Below are 14,104 nucleotides of genomic sequence, written 5' to 3'. Positions count from 1 at the left end.
GGTAAACACCATGGACTGTCCGCCAGCCAATTGCAGCGGTTAGATACCTATTTTATGAAATGACAGTCAATAACATCCTTCATCATTCCAGATGAATCCCTCATTCAATCATCAGTGACACACACTCAATCATTGGAGAACAAAGATTTTTGCTGTGCGTGGGCCAAATGATTCACATTCTACTGGTCTGTCTACAGCTTTACTTACAATAGCAGCTATTACACAATCCTACAAACAGACAAATGAAGTTGATTGATGCTGGTAAAAACACTAGTCCCTTGTCAGCATGACTACATGCGGAGGGAGAGAAAAACATCAGTCAGGAGGGGAGGCATTTGTTTCATCCTGGGTGGTCTAATAAAACAGAAAGTCCATCCTGAATCCAAAGAAATGAACACACAACTTTTAGCGCTCATCCAAAAGGATGACGTGAGCTCTGCTTCTTCTCCTCGTTACTTCACTTTTCATTTGGACTACAAATAGCAACATTTCGTATGTGTGTGTATATACATATATATATTACACTTTGGATAATATCGATTTTATGCTTCAAGAAATTATCGGTGAGCCTGGATTTCCGATAAACAGGAGCCGAGAGAGGATGGAGGGAATGAGATGAGATTCTGGGTTTGTAGAGAGGATTTTTTTGTAAAATGGCGCAAAGAGCAAGGAGGCTGTGAAAGCCTAATATACATAAAGATGTATTGTATTGTATTGCATTGAAGATAATGAAGAGTGGAGTGCCTGGGAAAGAGCCTTGGGGCACACCTGAAGCAACAGGTTTCAGATGAGTACATGTGTGTGGGTTGAGAGTTGGGTAGCTGGAAGATAATGTAAAGGAGTGACAAAAGTATTTTATTATTGCCAGCATTTGAGAGAGATAAGACCAGAAAAATAAGCTGTTTTGGTTTGAGCTATGGAATCTTTGATATGCTGAGGCGTGTGTTCTGTGTATTTCTTTGTGAATAATGAGACTGGTTTTCCAACACAGACGTTCCAGTGTGCGAATAGCAGATTGACCAAAAGACTTATGCAGGCTTAGTTAATGACACCCTTTTTCGCATGGACATAGGCCAAGTAAATATGAGAAATTTTAACAAACATTTATATTTACTAATGAAATATCTGGATTGCCTTTAAATAGGTTGGTATACTATCAGCCTTTGCCAAAGTGCAATGTCAACATCCACACAGACAACCCAGACCTCCGTTACGGCACAACTTCAGGTACCATTATTCTGCTCAATGCAACACTGGATGCGTTGTGCAATGCAACATGGATATTGAAGTTCGGAACTGTCAGAGAGATTAAACCATTGGTTAAAAGGAATTATGTTAAAAAAATTACAATCATGAAAAAAATACAAAAAGGATTGATTATTCATTTCCAAGTGAAACTTTATCAAATATTAATCCCTAGTTCTATGTTAGCGCTACACAGTACTTTTGACATTAAAACTTCCACCTGTCACAGTGGTCATTAGGATATTCCTTTTGATCAGATCCTGTTTCTGTGGTTCAGTGGAGATGTGTACAATCACGATTCTTTGCCTCACACCTCCCTTGTACTCCTCAGTCATGGTTTCATTCTTCAGCACTGTGTCAGTTCTAGTCTCCATTCCTTTAGCCAGAAAACCTTTGCTCTAAACCCCCCCGGCCCTCACCCCCCGCCTCAACTCCCGCCCACCATCTTCCTACCTGATATTTTGGCTTGGTTTGCTTACACTAAGACAAATGATCTCACTCCACTGCTATGTTCCAGAAAGAGTGCGAGAGGGGAGAGGAAAGGGAGAATCTTTACAATATAATCAATGAAGGACAGCAGGATATAACGCAAATGCAGACCTAAAATCATTTGCTGAAGAATAAAGCACGAAAAAAGACAAGGTGTAACTACAAGCAAAAAAAAAAGCAGCTTTAAGAATGGAAAGAACAAATCTCCATTCAACACAATCAACAATTTTCCCTAAGCTGTTGTTTCTTCTTTCGCATATTGCATCTTGTCTGTACTCTGTCATGGCTTGCCAAAGTTTGTGTTGCATTCAGTCCAAATCTCCCCCTCACACTTGCATGCACACAAACACACTGTGCAGCAGGGCAGTGCTCTAAAGAGCATGTTGGAAACAAGGCATTGATATATTCCAGACTAACAATATGCATACTGAGTAGACTCAAGACAAAACACACATACACACACACACACACGCACACACTCAAAGTAGTGCTCAAATGCTCACGCCAGCCAGTAGTATTCAACATCAAACACTTTTGGAACCACAATAACTTCCTATTTTCCTAAAGCCATTTCCTGCACACCGAGGTCATTCACCAGCTACTGCTTCTATCACTACAGCGACAAAAGTGCATGAGGAAAGTCACCAAAGAAAACGGTCAGCAAGTGCCGACTTCTTTTTTTCCTGACAGGTCAAAAGGCAGACACTTTAATATGCACTTTTTGGACACTATTATGCCCAAATTGACGGGGCAGCTTGGCACTGTGCTAAAATATGATAAAAGCATTTAGCCAACACTGAACGTCACTTATAAAAACATCTCTGAGTGGTACTGAACTGTTTATTGTGTCCTCTCTTTCTCTTAACTGGCTACAATTCATATTGAATGGAACAAATAAAGATGAACAGACACATGCACTTGACTGGCTTGGCCCGCTGCTTAATGCCGTCTTTCTGACATTTGTTTAATCAGACCACTAACATCCTCTGATGTTTGTTGAACACATTTCAGACCGTAATGGCTTCTCTAATGCAGTCTTGCAAATGCATTCTTACACTCACCATATGACATGTAATTCACAATAAAACAACTTGCTAAAAGCACATACACACTTGTTTGTCAGCTGTAAGCATAAAAAAAAGCACCAACTGTTCCAGATAATATTACGAACTGTTCTAAAGCAATTACCAGAATGTGACAAAATATTTATGTAACACTTTCTTTTTCAAAATATCCAGCTCTGATAATTCATTGTCTCTTTTATGTCTAGTCAAAGTAAGCCACAAAAACAAACCTCAAGATGTGTTTTAAATATGTACAATGCTGTTTGAAGGTGTATGTCAAAGGCCTGCTACAAAAACAACAACAACAACAACGTAAATGTGGACTTACCACTCTAGGCTTGGTCCTCTGGGGAGCTATTGCAGATGGTGCATGGTCCAAACCCTTCTGAGGTACAGCTCCTGTCATTTGACTGGCGAACATCCCGCTGGGCCCCTCAGATGAAGACATAGAACCTTCAGCCCCATCCCTATCCCCAGGGAGAGGCCCTGAAACATCTGTGTCTCTCTCAGGAGTGTTGATGTCAAGAATATATTTCTGAGTCACATCCTCTAGAAATGGAACCTTGTCTACTGGGCTCTTACTCAGAGCTGTCGAACCTCCAGTAGGTTGGTTTGAGAGACTGTTCTCTTCCTTGAGGGGTTGTGGTTGTGGAGGAGGCGAGATGGGTATGAAAGTAGCAGGTTCGCTGGCATGTCTTACATGCTTAGGTCTGGTCTTTGGTTTGGATGCGGGGAGAGGAGGTGTGAGCTCAGATGTATCACGGTGACCATCTTGCTGATCTAGTTCTGGGAGCTCCAATGGGTCTTCGTGAGAAAAAAACTGAGCCAACCTGTTTGGGCGCTTTCTAGGGGATCGTCGAGCTATCCTAGGAGATAAAGCTTCAGCAAGCTTGAGATCAAAATTAAACCTCCTTGTCTCCTCTGCTTTCTTTTGTCCACCTTGATCTACAACATTGTCCCCATAGGCTGGATGGCGTGACTGGGAATGAGCCTTCATGATGTCAACGTTGCTACTTCCATGGTGACAATCATGTGACTGTGTGGTTATGTCCTCCTGAGGCTGGCTCTCTACTTCCCATGGTTTTTCCTTATGCTTGTTCAGGATCGGCTCGCTGCTGGAAGTTGGGATCGCACCTGTCTGATCCAGCTCATTGATTGGTCCAGTGCTGAAGGACTGACCTTTAAACTGAGAGTCATGGTGGGAAAGCAAAGATGCATCACTTCGTCGGCTGGGGTCACTAAAGGATTTCTTCTTGGGAGCTTTGCCATTGCCATGATCATCAGTTATCAGTCTGTTCATCGCTCCGGGCTCGGCCACAATACTCCTGATTACGCCACTGTAGTCACCAACTACCTCTTCCCAAAGTCCGCCATCGCTGTATACAGACAAGTCACTGGCCACACTTCCTTTGTATTCTAAGGTTGGAATAGCAGGGGTGTCGGGTAGCCCTCCGCCTTTGAGAGCAAGAGACCCTAAAAGGTTGCTGTCAACAGAGGAAAAAACTTCCTCCTCTACCACAGAAGAGTGTCTCTGAGGCATAGGATCACTTAGAGAGCGATAGACTGTTGACTCCCCATTTGCTTCAGCAGCTGTTGTTGAGTCTGTGGTACTTTTACAAACCTCTGAGGCTGCAATCATGTTACCTGGAGGGGAGAACTTGCGTCTTCGACGAACAGCACTCGGGGTTGCAGGTGCTTCGAGGCCTCCTGGAGTAGCAGAAGATGCCTGCAGTACAGCTTTACTCTTGTTGGTTGCATCATTGGTCGTGTCGACACAGTTGAGCCCAGCAATGGAGTCTGTGATAATGCCGTCACTCTCTTCCAGACAGGAGGGGTGGAGCAAGGACGGAGGTATGCTGACTTCATTCAGACGGTTCGTACAGCCAGTATTGTTCTCCATCATTTCCTCTCTTTCCTCCTGAAGCCCTTTCTCTTCATGGAGCGCTGATTGTTTCCATATGGTGACAGGCTGCCCGAGTACATCCCTAGCAATGCACGAACCCAAATTAACCCCTCTTAACTCCAACAAAGCCCTTTCGGAGGGGTCACTAGGACCAATCTCTGGCTCCGTTACAATCCCTTCATCTGTTAAACTCGACTCGTGGCCTGAAAGTTCATCCACGGAACGGTCATAGCACACGCTTTCCTCCGAGTCCCCCTTCAGTAACGCTCTCGCCGTCTCTCTGTTCTGTCTCGGCACCTTCTCCTGGTAGTCTGTATCCCTACTGTTTAGCTTCTCCGGCTGCATACTTTGTCCATCCCTCTCTCTCTTCTCCCTCTCCCCATTCTCTCTCTCCCTCTCATGTTTATCTCTTGCCGCCGTGATCTTAAATTCAGCCCCTTGGTCTGTTTCTGCCTCACCTTCAGTACTCATTCCTTTTCTCTTCTCTTCATCCGTTTTGTAGATTCTCTGTTGATCTTCAAAGTCATTCAGACTTTTCATCTCAATATCATCGTCTTCTCTGGTGCTCATCTGACAGATATCCTGAATAACCTGTCGGGCTTCCTGTACGTATCTTTCTTGCAACGGTGTTGGCATCACTTCCTCGTCATCGTCATCATATCCATAATCCAACAACCTCTGTCTTCTTCCAATCCTTGAGTCACCTCCATCGCTTTCTACTTCTCTGTCACACAGGGACGCACTACTGCCAATCTTCTCTCTATTCAAGTCAAGCTGTTGCTCGGAAGGGCTTCTTGTGGTTGTACCACCTGCCAGGTAACAACGCAGAGTTGACTGGGATTTACAAGAATATGTGAAGGACTTTGCACGCCGCAGCGTAGCCGTCAAGTCTTTGAGGGACAAGCGACGACTAGCGGGCAACAAGGTCCCACTGTGACTCTGTGGGCCGAGTCCAAATTGTTCTTCCTCACTAGTTTTCCGCACCTTCGGCTCTGACGAGTCTGATTTCAGGAAATTTAGCAGTGTCATTGTTTCTGTTGCGATATCAGGGTTGGATTTGGATATTCCATTTTTTAAACCAGTCCTATCCTCTCCTGTGGTCTGCTGTAATCGCATGGCCTCAGTTAATCTTCCTTCTCTAGCGAGGACCCCAGAGGGGGAAGTGACTGTGGGCACAATCTTGGGGCGAGTCCGCACTTGGGTACGAGAGAAATTATCCCCATGTCCAAAGCTAGGGGAACGGTACATGGTAAAATTCCCATAGTACGTTTTACTCAACATAGATGAGGAAGCATTTCTGGCAGTGTTGTCTCCACCAGTGTGCAAAAACTTGCTTGCTCCACGGTTGCTGCAGCTTTGTTGGTCCTCCACCTTCAGCGCCTCAGTGCTGGAATATCGGCTGCTATAACGGGAGCCAAAAGGGGGAATGTTGACCTTTGACACTCGAGACACAGCAGGAAGTGTTGAGGGTGCTACAGGTGAAGAGATGCGCTCCCATTGCTGCTGCACCTTGTTTCTGTTCATGTGAAAAGTGGGTTCTCTTGCAGAGTGGCTCCGTGACAGTCTTTGCAATAGCTCTCCTCCCGTGGTCGCATGGCGTGTCTTATCCAAATGCTCCATGGTCACGGAGGGCTCACTGTCGCTGTCGTCTGATTCGCCATCACGATCGTTACCATCATCACGGCCTGTCGCTGAAGCACCACCACAGAAACGCTTCTTTTTTCTCAGAGAGCGGCGACGCCCAGCCTCCCTACTGGATGGTCCTAAAGAACCAGGACTCTCCTCTTCACTGCCCGAAGATTTACCGATGCCCTTCGCACTCCACCGGCCATTTTTAGTGCGGGACAAATAACTTTCACCTCGCTCTTTGACACCCCTTTCTCCACCACTGATGCCAACAAAAGGATGAGAGGGGCCACTGCAGCCTGCACCTTCTCTTTTTCTTCTGCTATCCTCCTCCTCCTCGTTTCCAGAGCTAAACCTCCATCGAGAGCTATGCAGAGAGTCAAATTTGGCAGGGGCTGAGGAGGGAGGTACAGTTGAGAAGGAGGTAATGGCTTTATCTAGAGCTGGAGCACAGAGGGGGAACAAGGGGGGAGAGTCGGGAGCTGTAGAGGAGCTATGTGAGGAATGTAAACTATCCCTCGCCAGCCCGACCCCCTGACTAACCCTTCTCTCCCTCACTATTGGCTCCTGAAGAAAGGAGGCGCATAAGGTGTCCTGGCTCACCACACTGTGCCGAGAAGTAGTAGCAGAGGTCTGAAGGTCACTGTGAGGGTCAGGGGTCGACTCGATCAGTGTGGGAGTTTGAGGGGAAGCCTCTGCCACTGAGTTGGGGCTGTTACATCTGAAAGGAGACGAGCTACTTTTTTGATCACGGCAATCCTGAGAACAACTCCAAATGCTACTATTTTGAATGTTTTTTCGACCACATATCTTGTCATTACAATAACTTGAAGTTAAGTGTTCTTCCTCATCAAGCATATACTGCTGCTCATATATTTTGGAGCGCAAGTCCATAGTGTCACAAAGTGTCTGGTTGACAGCAGTGCTGTTTGGGCTCTGTCCTTCAACTAAGCTCGCCTGAGACAAATATGGACTTTTGGCTTCATTAGTTGAAGTGCAAAAAGAGAGTTTGCTGCTTTTATCCTCAGGTTTGCTTCGCTGGCTTAAATCACATCGACCAACCAGTCTTAAATTCTCGTAATTGTGGCCTTGCTTCTGTCTCTCATCAAAAAGTTGTCGGATTTTTGTCACACTGGGCCATTTATCAGAATGCAGGGAAATAAATTCACTGCAAGGTATGGATGGGTAAATTGTGTGAGACTTACAAGGTCCATTAATCGTGACGTCCTCTTCATTATTGATAATACAATTGTTTTGGGGATCAGATGTGCAAGATTTTTTCTTACCAGTGTTGTCGTTTGTTAACAGTGCACAAGTCCGACTTTTAATTCTTCTCTCAGAGTCCGAACCAGAGACAGAATCCGTGCTGGAGTTGAACTTTTGCACTTTGTCCAAAAAAGATTTGTTGTCCGACAAGATTGCTCCCCCGCCGTCCTGGTGCAAGGATAGTCGAGATAGAGAGCTGCTCCTCCTGGAGGTTCTGACTCGGGGAAGTGTGCTGCTCTCACGCGGCACTGCTGTAACGTCTCCCGGACAGGCGTTGTTGGTCCTCTCGGAGCCTCCTCCTCCCCCACTTTTACAACTGCTGCTGCTGTTACTGAATTTCTCGGTGAGCTGGCGGATAGAGGGAGAAATGGAGGAGAGAGGGGCGGAGGAGGCTTTCTTTGGCTCTGCGGTCCCGGTGGTTGTGGTGGCAGAGATTTTGGAAACTTTTCTTGACGCACTGACATGACGCTGTTCTGACCGGCTGGGCTCAAGAGGAAGAGAGCCACCGGCTGCCTCCAAATACTCACATTTGTCTTGTACCTCCTCACTTTTGTTGGCGCCCCGCGAGCCCAAATTCTTAAAAGAGACGCTGCGGTACACCGATGCATTCCTCTTGTGTCTCTCTGCCATTTTTCATAGTTGTCTTTAAGTCAATCCGCACGGTGCATCCTCTTTGAATTAAAAGTCATTATGCACCTCGTAACCGAAATGCAACAAAGTCTGCTAACGTCAGTTGTTAAAACTCACATGTTGGCGATTCCACAGTCGATTTTTTGTGTGCTCGCCAACTCTTCATCGTTGGCTAAACGTGTGCCCATTAAGCAAGTCACCCTCGCATCAGTCTGTTCTTTCCCCAGAACTGTTTGTGGATTCTCTATTTTGGAATTTGTATTTCCGTGACTTGTGTTTTTTTTCTGTGCATGTTAATGCCTGAGATAGGGCAAGAGGGAGTGGGCGGGACTAGGGGATAGGGGCTGTCATAACCCCCTCGGGGATAGAGAGGAAAAGCCCCCCCACATCCCTCTATTTTTGATAAGAGGAGGCAGATACTACCCACTGAATGGCTGTACGACGGCGCTGCAACAGAATTGTGCCAATTGGTAGAACAAAGTTAACTCTCTTTCATTTTGGTTGATTTTAGATTGAAGCCAGTGCATTAATTGTACAGCACTTTGGGGAATGTACTATATTGACAGCATCTACGGTTCCTTTTCAGTCCACAATAAAATCTCCTTTCGCGCTTCTCAGTCTGCTTTGCGTGTCCTTTTGTTCGAAAGGGGAATTACACGCTGTGATTTGGTTAACTTTGTATACAGCTCCCCCCAGAGGCTAATTTTGAGCATGACAGAGATTTATGAGGGCAGGTCATTTGAAGATGAGGTTAAAGACTGAAGTAAAATTGTGCATGATAAAGTATTGTGGGGCGACGGGAAATGTAAATGTAAATTTGAGTTACACTTGTGTGTAAATCTGACCATTTTACGAATATTTTTAATGTATTATAAGAAATAAATTAATCTACTCTTTAATTGGATAAATACATTAAAATAAATGGAAAAAAATCCGAATAGCCTTATTTTAATTAACTATTAGAGGATTCTTGATAAATACTACGTGGGTCAGATTATAGAACATGCTTTGCCCAACCCTGCATTTGATACAACTTAAATTCAATCAACATGATCCCATCACACAATCAAATTAAAGACATGATTTAATGCATTCTAAATCTGCAGTTGGATGTGTCTTTTAATGTTGGTGCTGTGCAACTTTGAATTTTGTTGTTGTATGTCTTATAAAAACATTGTACCTCACAAATTCCCTTTTGTTTACAGCTGTTCAGTCTTTTCTTTATAGTTGTTCAATCCACTTAAAAGGACGTATGCACCTTAAAGAAATGAAATAAATTGTAGTCACAGGTTTAATCAGTGTGTCAACATCCCAAAGGTTGTTCACCAACAATAGAAGCAGATTTAACTCACCTAACAAAATAGTATTGCTGATGCTAGCCCAAGGTTATGTCATGTTTTGGCACAGTTCAGAACACTCTTGTCACACATGAAACACATAATCGCAAGAGTAAATATTGCAAAAAAAGTAACACATTTAAACGCAAGAATCAGTCAACTTATTAATCCTCAGCAGTGTCACAGTATCATGAAACAAATACCGCACAACGGAATGGCTCGAAATCCTTACAGTCAAAATGAGAGATCATGTGCAAGAAAGGCTTAGTGCAAAACGAATGTATAACTTTGGTGAAATGGGATGTGACTGTCACCTAGTGGAGAAAAAGGCAACAAGGATTTACGAAACAGTCCAAAAGTACGATACAAAACATAATACAGTACCGCACAATAATTAGTCTTGTTTCCACACCATCCACCATCATATCGCTGTAATCCAGAATCAAATACTGGTTGCAAGGTTCCTAAAATACAATTTACAGGCTGTATCGCTTCAACCAACATACTGGAGCACAGTTCAAGACGGAAATTGAGTCTTACAATGTTACAAAGTACCGTTCACATTGCTCATTAGCAAGGGGGAAAAAAAAGAAATAAATCATACACACACACACACACACACACACACACACACACACACACGCTGACTCATGCACTGCTGCTCTTTTCCCTCAGGGTGGTGACTCTGCGGACAAACCTTTTGGTGGTCTGTCTGTACCGTGGCTGAGTAAAGTAGAAGAGAATGGGGTCCAGAAAACTATTCATACTGGCAAATGGTCTGGTACTCTTATAGATGATAGAAAAGAGATTTCTGGTCTCGCAGGACACATTCGGAAGCGTGCGCACTACTAGGTATGAGGTCTTGGTGAGGTGAAAGGGCAAAAAACTGACGCAGAACGCAGCTGCCACCACAATGATCATTTTCACAGCCCTGTCGCGTTTGTCCCTCGTCTGTATGTTGACGCCTTGGTAGGACACGGGGAGCCACAAGATGTGGGCCATTCTGCAGTAGCATATCATCACACCTGTAAAAGGCAGGAGGAAGCCGAGACAGGTGAGGGCCATGCCGTATGGGTAGTAGTCCGAAGACTGCTTTGGCGTGCTTAAGTCGTAACAGACGGTCCGGTTGCGCTGAATCCCCGTGGAGGCAAAGTGAAATGTGGGCGCACAGAGGAAGGCCACAAGCAGCCACACCCCTCCGCAAATGAGCCACGCCAGTTTGCGTCCACCTTGCTTGTGCCACATCGCCAGTGGGTGACAGATGCCAATGTAGCGGTGCACACTGATGCAGGTGAGGAAGAGGATGCTGCCATGTAGGTTACTGTAATCATGATAAATAAACAGGACATCAACTGCATTCGAATCCAAAAACAGCAAATGACAACAGACTAAGTTTGAAGAAACGGACTGTTTCAAAGTAAGGAAATTAGTTTCATGTCTACAAAGAACCGTGAGCCTCACCTGTAGAACTGAAATCGGACCAGTTTGCATAAAAACTCCCCAAAGGGCCAGTAATCATGACTGCCATAGTTATAGATGAGCAGGGGAAGTGATGTCACATACAGGAAGTCGGCTATGGCCAAGTTGAGCATGAAGATGTTGTTGCGGGAAAGACTGGGCCTCCTCCTCCATATCTTCAGTATGACGGCCGCGTTAAGCGGCAGGCCCAACAGCAAGACAAATGTGTACACGGCCGGGAGGAGGATCCGTTTAAAGTCCTCCTTATAAGTGCAACGTGGGACTCCTTGTCGACTGACATTAATGACGATGGGCAGCAGAGCGGCAGCTGTGTTTTGATCCGTGGACTGGTGACTTGTATTGAAGATGTCCAACATGAAGGTTTTGGAGATCAGAGTTTCCGTTGTGAGAGATTCAACAAAATGTGGCATCTTCAGGTCCTGGATAAGAGACAAAGAGAAATAGTCATGAAGGTGACTTATCGATTTAATGCAAATTTGTTGCAGAGAGCATGGATACCAGAGCTAACCCTGGTCAATCTTTGTAGGGGAAGTCAAGTCAAAAATGTTCCGAACAACAACATCCTCCACATAGGTTCTTGACAATGATTATGTTCTGTATTGGGCAGCAAAATCAATGAAGATGGCGAGGCAAAATGTTTTGTAGTAGAAGTGTGCATTTTACGAGTATTTAGGAATTGTGGTGGAGTAAAAGTGCAAATGTGTGAAAGTTTTACTTAAGTTAGAGAATATTTGTACTCTTGTTATATTACAAGTCATCTTTGTTGTGTCAATATTTCAAATATCACTGACACATCAACTCTGTTCAGACAATGATTCAGACGTACTATTTCACAATTCACAGCCACGTGTGTGTGTGTGTGTGCAAGCATGCCTGGATTCAATTTTGAAGTGTGAATATGTCTGTGTCAATGGATATGCCGTTTGTCATACTGTGATTTCGTAATTCCGAAGTAAGGGAAGTGTGCCAGCGGGCTGTAGAACATGTCTCTACGTTGATCGCCACACCGCCTCATCAAGTCGAGTGCTTCTAAATTCAATCCACACAGTAAATTTGCAATTTGTAAAGAACATTCAAGGTGAGAGAGAGAGCGAGAGAGAGAGAGAGAGAGGTAGAGAGAGAAAGAGAGAGAGAGAGCGAGAGAGAAAGTGCGAGAGAGAGAGAAGTTTATTCTCTTTCGCCTGATTTTGATTTCGCAAAGTAAAGTATTTATGTGACCAATGATTTTATAACTATCCTGAGGGCATCTCGTCTTGGCACTGTTCTGGTTTCACAATCACGAGAGAAGACGATAGAAGTGAAAAACATGAAATGGTCCATGCAAGCCGTGGCATGTAAATCAAGAATCAATGCAGGAAACAGCTAACTTCTCAGCCAATTGAATAAGGCAAAGCGAAAAACAGTCTTAAGTCCGACATTTTATCCTGAGAGAACCCCATCTTGTCACTGTTCTGGTTTCACTACCACGAGTAAACGGCTTTCTGTTCCATGCAAGTTCCGACATGCAAAATACGAATTAAAACAGGAAACATAACTGAATTCCCTAGCAAATAAATAAGGCTGAGCAAATGCAGTCTCTGATTGTACGTTCAGCATCTGCATGTTAACCAAAGTGGCTGAAAAATAATTTGGAGAATGCGGGCATCGATCCCGCTACCTCTCGCATGCTAAGCGAGCGCTCTACCATTTGAGCTAATTCCCCTCCTGAGGAAGGAGCATCCATATGTAACTAATATAAGGCTCATAATCTTGTCGGATGCAAAATTTTGAGACCAATTCATTGAATTGAATTGAAATGAAAACAACTTTATTGTCAAATGTGTTCGTCCCAAGTACTGCTTGTTTCAGCTTCGTCTGACTACCAGTCCGCCAGATCACGTTGTGAAGTATTTCCCTGTGAAGGGCTGTAAATTTCCCAAGTGTGGGACGAATAAAGGATATCTTATCTTATCTTTCCTAAATCAGTAACCATCGAACGAAAGGCAGCATCACGAAACCAAAGGTCTGATTTCTACCCCGAAAGAACCCAATCTTGGCTGTGTTCCGGTTTCACCACCACGGTCGAAGAGAAGTAAAAACGGCTGTATGTTCCGTGCAAATCCTTGCACGCAAATTGCAAATCAACGTAGGACACAAACACAGCTAAATTTTCGGCCAATTGAATGAGACTCGGCAAAAAATAAAAAATAAATCAGACTCTGGCCACACATACGGCATCGGTCTCATTACAACCAGTAAAGAAAAAAAATTGGAGAATGCGGGCATCCAACCCGCAATCTGCATAATCGCAAATTGGTACGGCTACTTACCTTTACAGACGGCAACAATCAACAGGTAAACGAGTTTTCCAACATAGCTGAAGACTCCTGCGGCTCGTGTGCTGGTAGAGTGGGGCACAACTTCTAACGAATTTCCCTTCAGCTTGTTTTACAACACGGAGGTTGGACTTATGATACCATATTTTCAGAAGCGACACACTAAGCATTCTTTACACTTTCCCCGAGGCGCACAAAGTTTATTGGTCCTCGAACGCGCGTGAGGATCGAGTCCACGCATGCGCAATAAACCACTTTTATTTCGATTCATGACTGCGTGTGCCTTGACGTGCAATTTCTGTAGTATTAATACTTTTTAATTGTAATAGGATAGTCACGAATCTCCTTTTTACTTTTTCCCGAGTGAGACGGTCATGTTTTGCAAAGTATCTCACTCGACATCTAACAACAATTGTTGTGAGCAAATCACCATTCAAAATCATAAGCTTTTTTTGTTTTTGTAGATAGCCTTCAAAAACCCGGAAAATGCACCTGGCATACATTTACTGAATGAGCTCTTGCCATACTCATTTTTATGGAAGCGTGAAACTGCCAATATGGAGAAAACTTTTTTTTTGGCTGGCAAAAAGGCTAAATGTAATTAATTACGAACTAATCAATGGTATGATAAAACTTCAAATGTTGCATACATTATTAAAAGGTATTATGGAGATTTTTTGGTTCTATATTCCTTTGAAAATATTTGAGAAACGTCGTCGAATGGATGTTTTATTCAGGTGTGATTTTTTT

At 44.0% G+C, this 14,104-nt stretch overlaps 3 protein-coding genes and 1 non-coding gene across 4 annotated transcripts in view; all 4 read right to left on the bottom strand.

The window, feature by feature from the left end:
* Positions 1–8,538, bottom strand: part of LOC127608583 (rho guanine nucleotide exchange factor 17-like) — a 44,108-nt gene extending 35,570 nt beyond the window's left edge. The window contains exon 1 of the mRNA XM_052077737.1: positions 3,127–8,538. Within this exon, the coding sequence (XP_051933697.1) occupies positions 3,127–8,223 (5,097 nt within the window). The 5' untranslated portion in view covers positions 8,224–8,538. The remainder of the gene's footprint in view (positions 1–3,126) is intronic.
* Positions 1–14,104, bottom strand: part of aasdhppt (aminoadipate-semialdehyde dehydrogenase-phosphopantetheinyl transferase) — a 131,828-nt gene that overhangs the window by 14,464 nt on the left and 103,260 nt on the right. The gene's annotated exons all lie outside the window — the stretch shown is intronic.
* On the bottom strand, positions 9,497–13,595 carry LOC127608614 (P2Y purinoceptor 3). The gene is made up of 3 exons (XM_052077797.1): positions 13,349–13,595; positions 11,022–11,458; positions 9,497–10,881 (listed from the first exon to the last, which is right to left on the bottom strand). The coding sequence occupies exons 2-3, from the start codon at positions 11,447–11,449 to the stop codon at positions 10,209–10,211; spliced, it is 1,101 nt and encodes a 366-aa protein (XP_051933757.1). The 5' UTR covers positions 11,450–11,458; positions 13,349–13,595; the 3' UTR covers positions 9,497–10,208.
* trnaa-agc (transfer RNA alanine (anticodon AGC)) lies at positions 12,669–12,741 on the bottom strand. The gene has a single exon. It is a non-coding gene; the product is annotated as a tRNA-Ala (tRNA).

Source organism: Hippocampus zosterae, chromosome 10 (genome assembly GCF_025434085.1).
Source record: "Hippocampus zosterae strain Florida chromosome 10, ASM2543408v3, whole genome shotgun sequence".
Lineage (NCBI taxonomy): Eukaryota > Metazoa > Chordata > Actinopteri > Syngnathiformes > Syngnathidae > Hippocampus > Hippocampus zosterae.
Note: the sequence above shows the minus strand (reverse complement) of the source record. Positions and strands in the feature narration are given on the sequence as shown.

Excerpts from the sequence above, each read along its gene's own strand:
- LOC127608614 (XM_052077797.1), bottom strand. The coding sequence starts at position 11,449 with ATGCCACATTTTGTTGAATCTCTCACAACGGAAACTCTGATCTCCAAA. Across the intron at positions 10,882-11,021 it reads GTCCGATTTCAGTTCTACAG|TAACCTACATGGCAGCATCC; the intron begins GTGAGGCTCACG and ends TCATGATTACAG.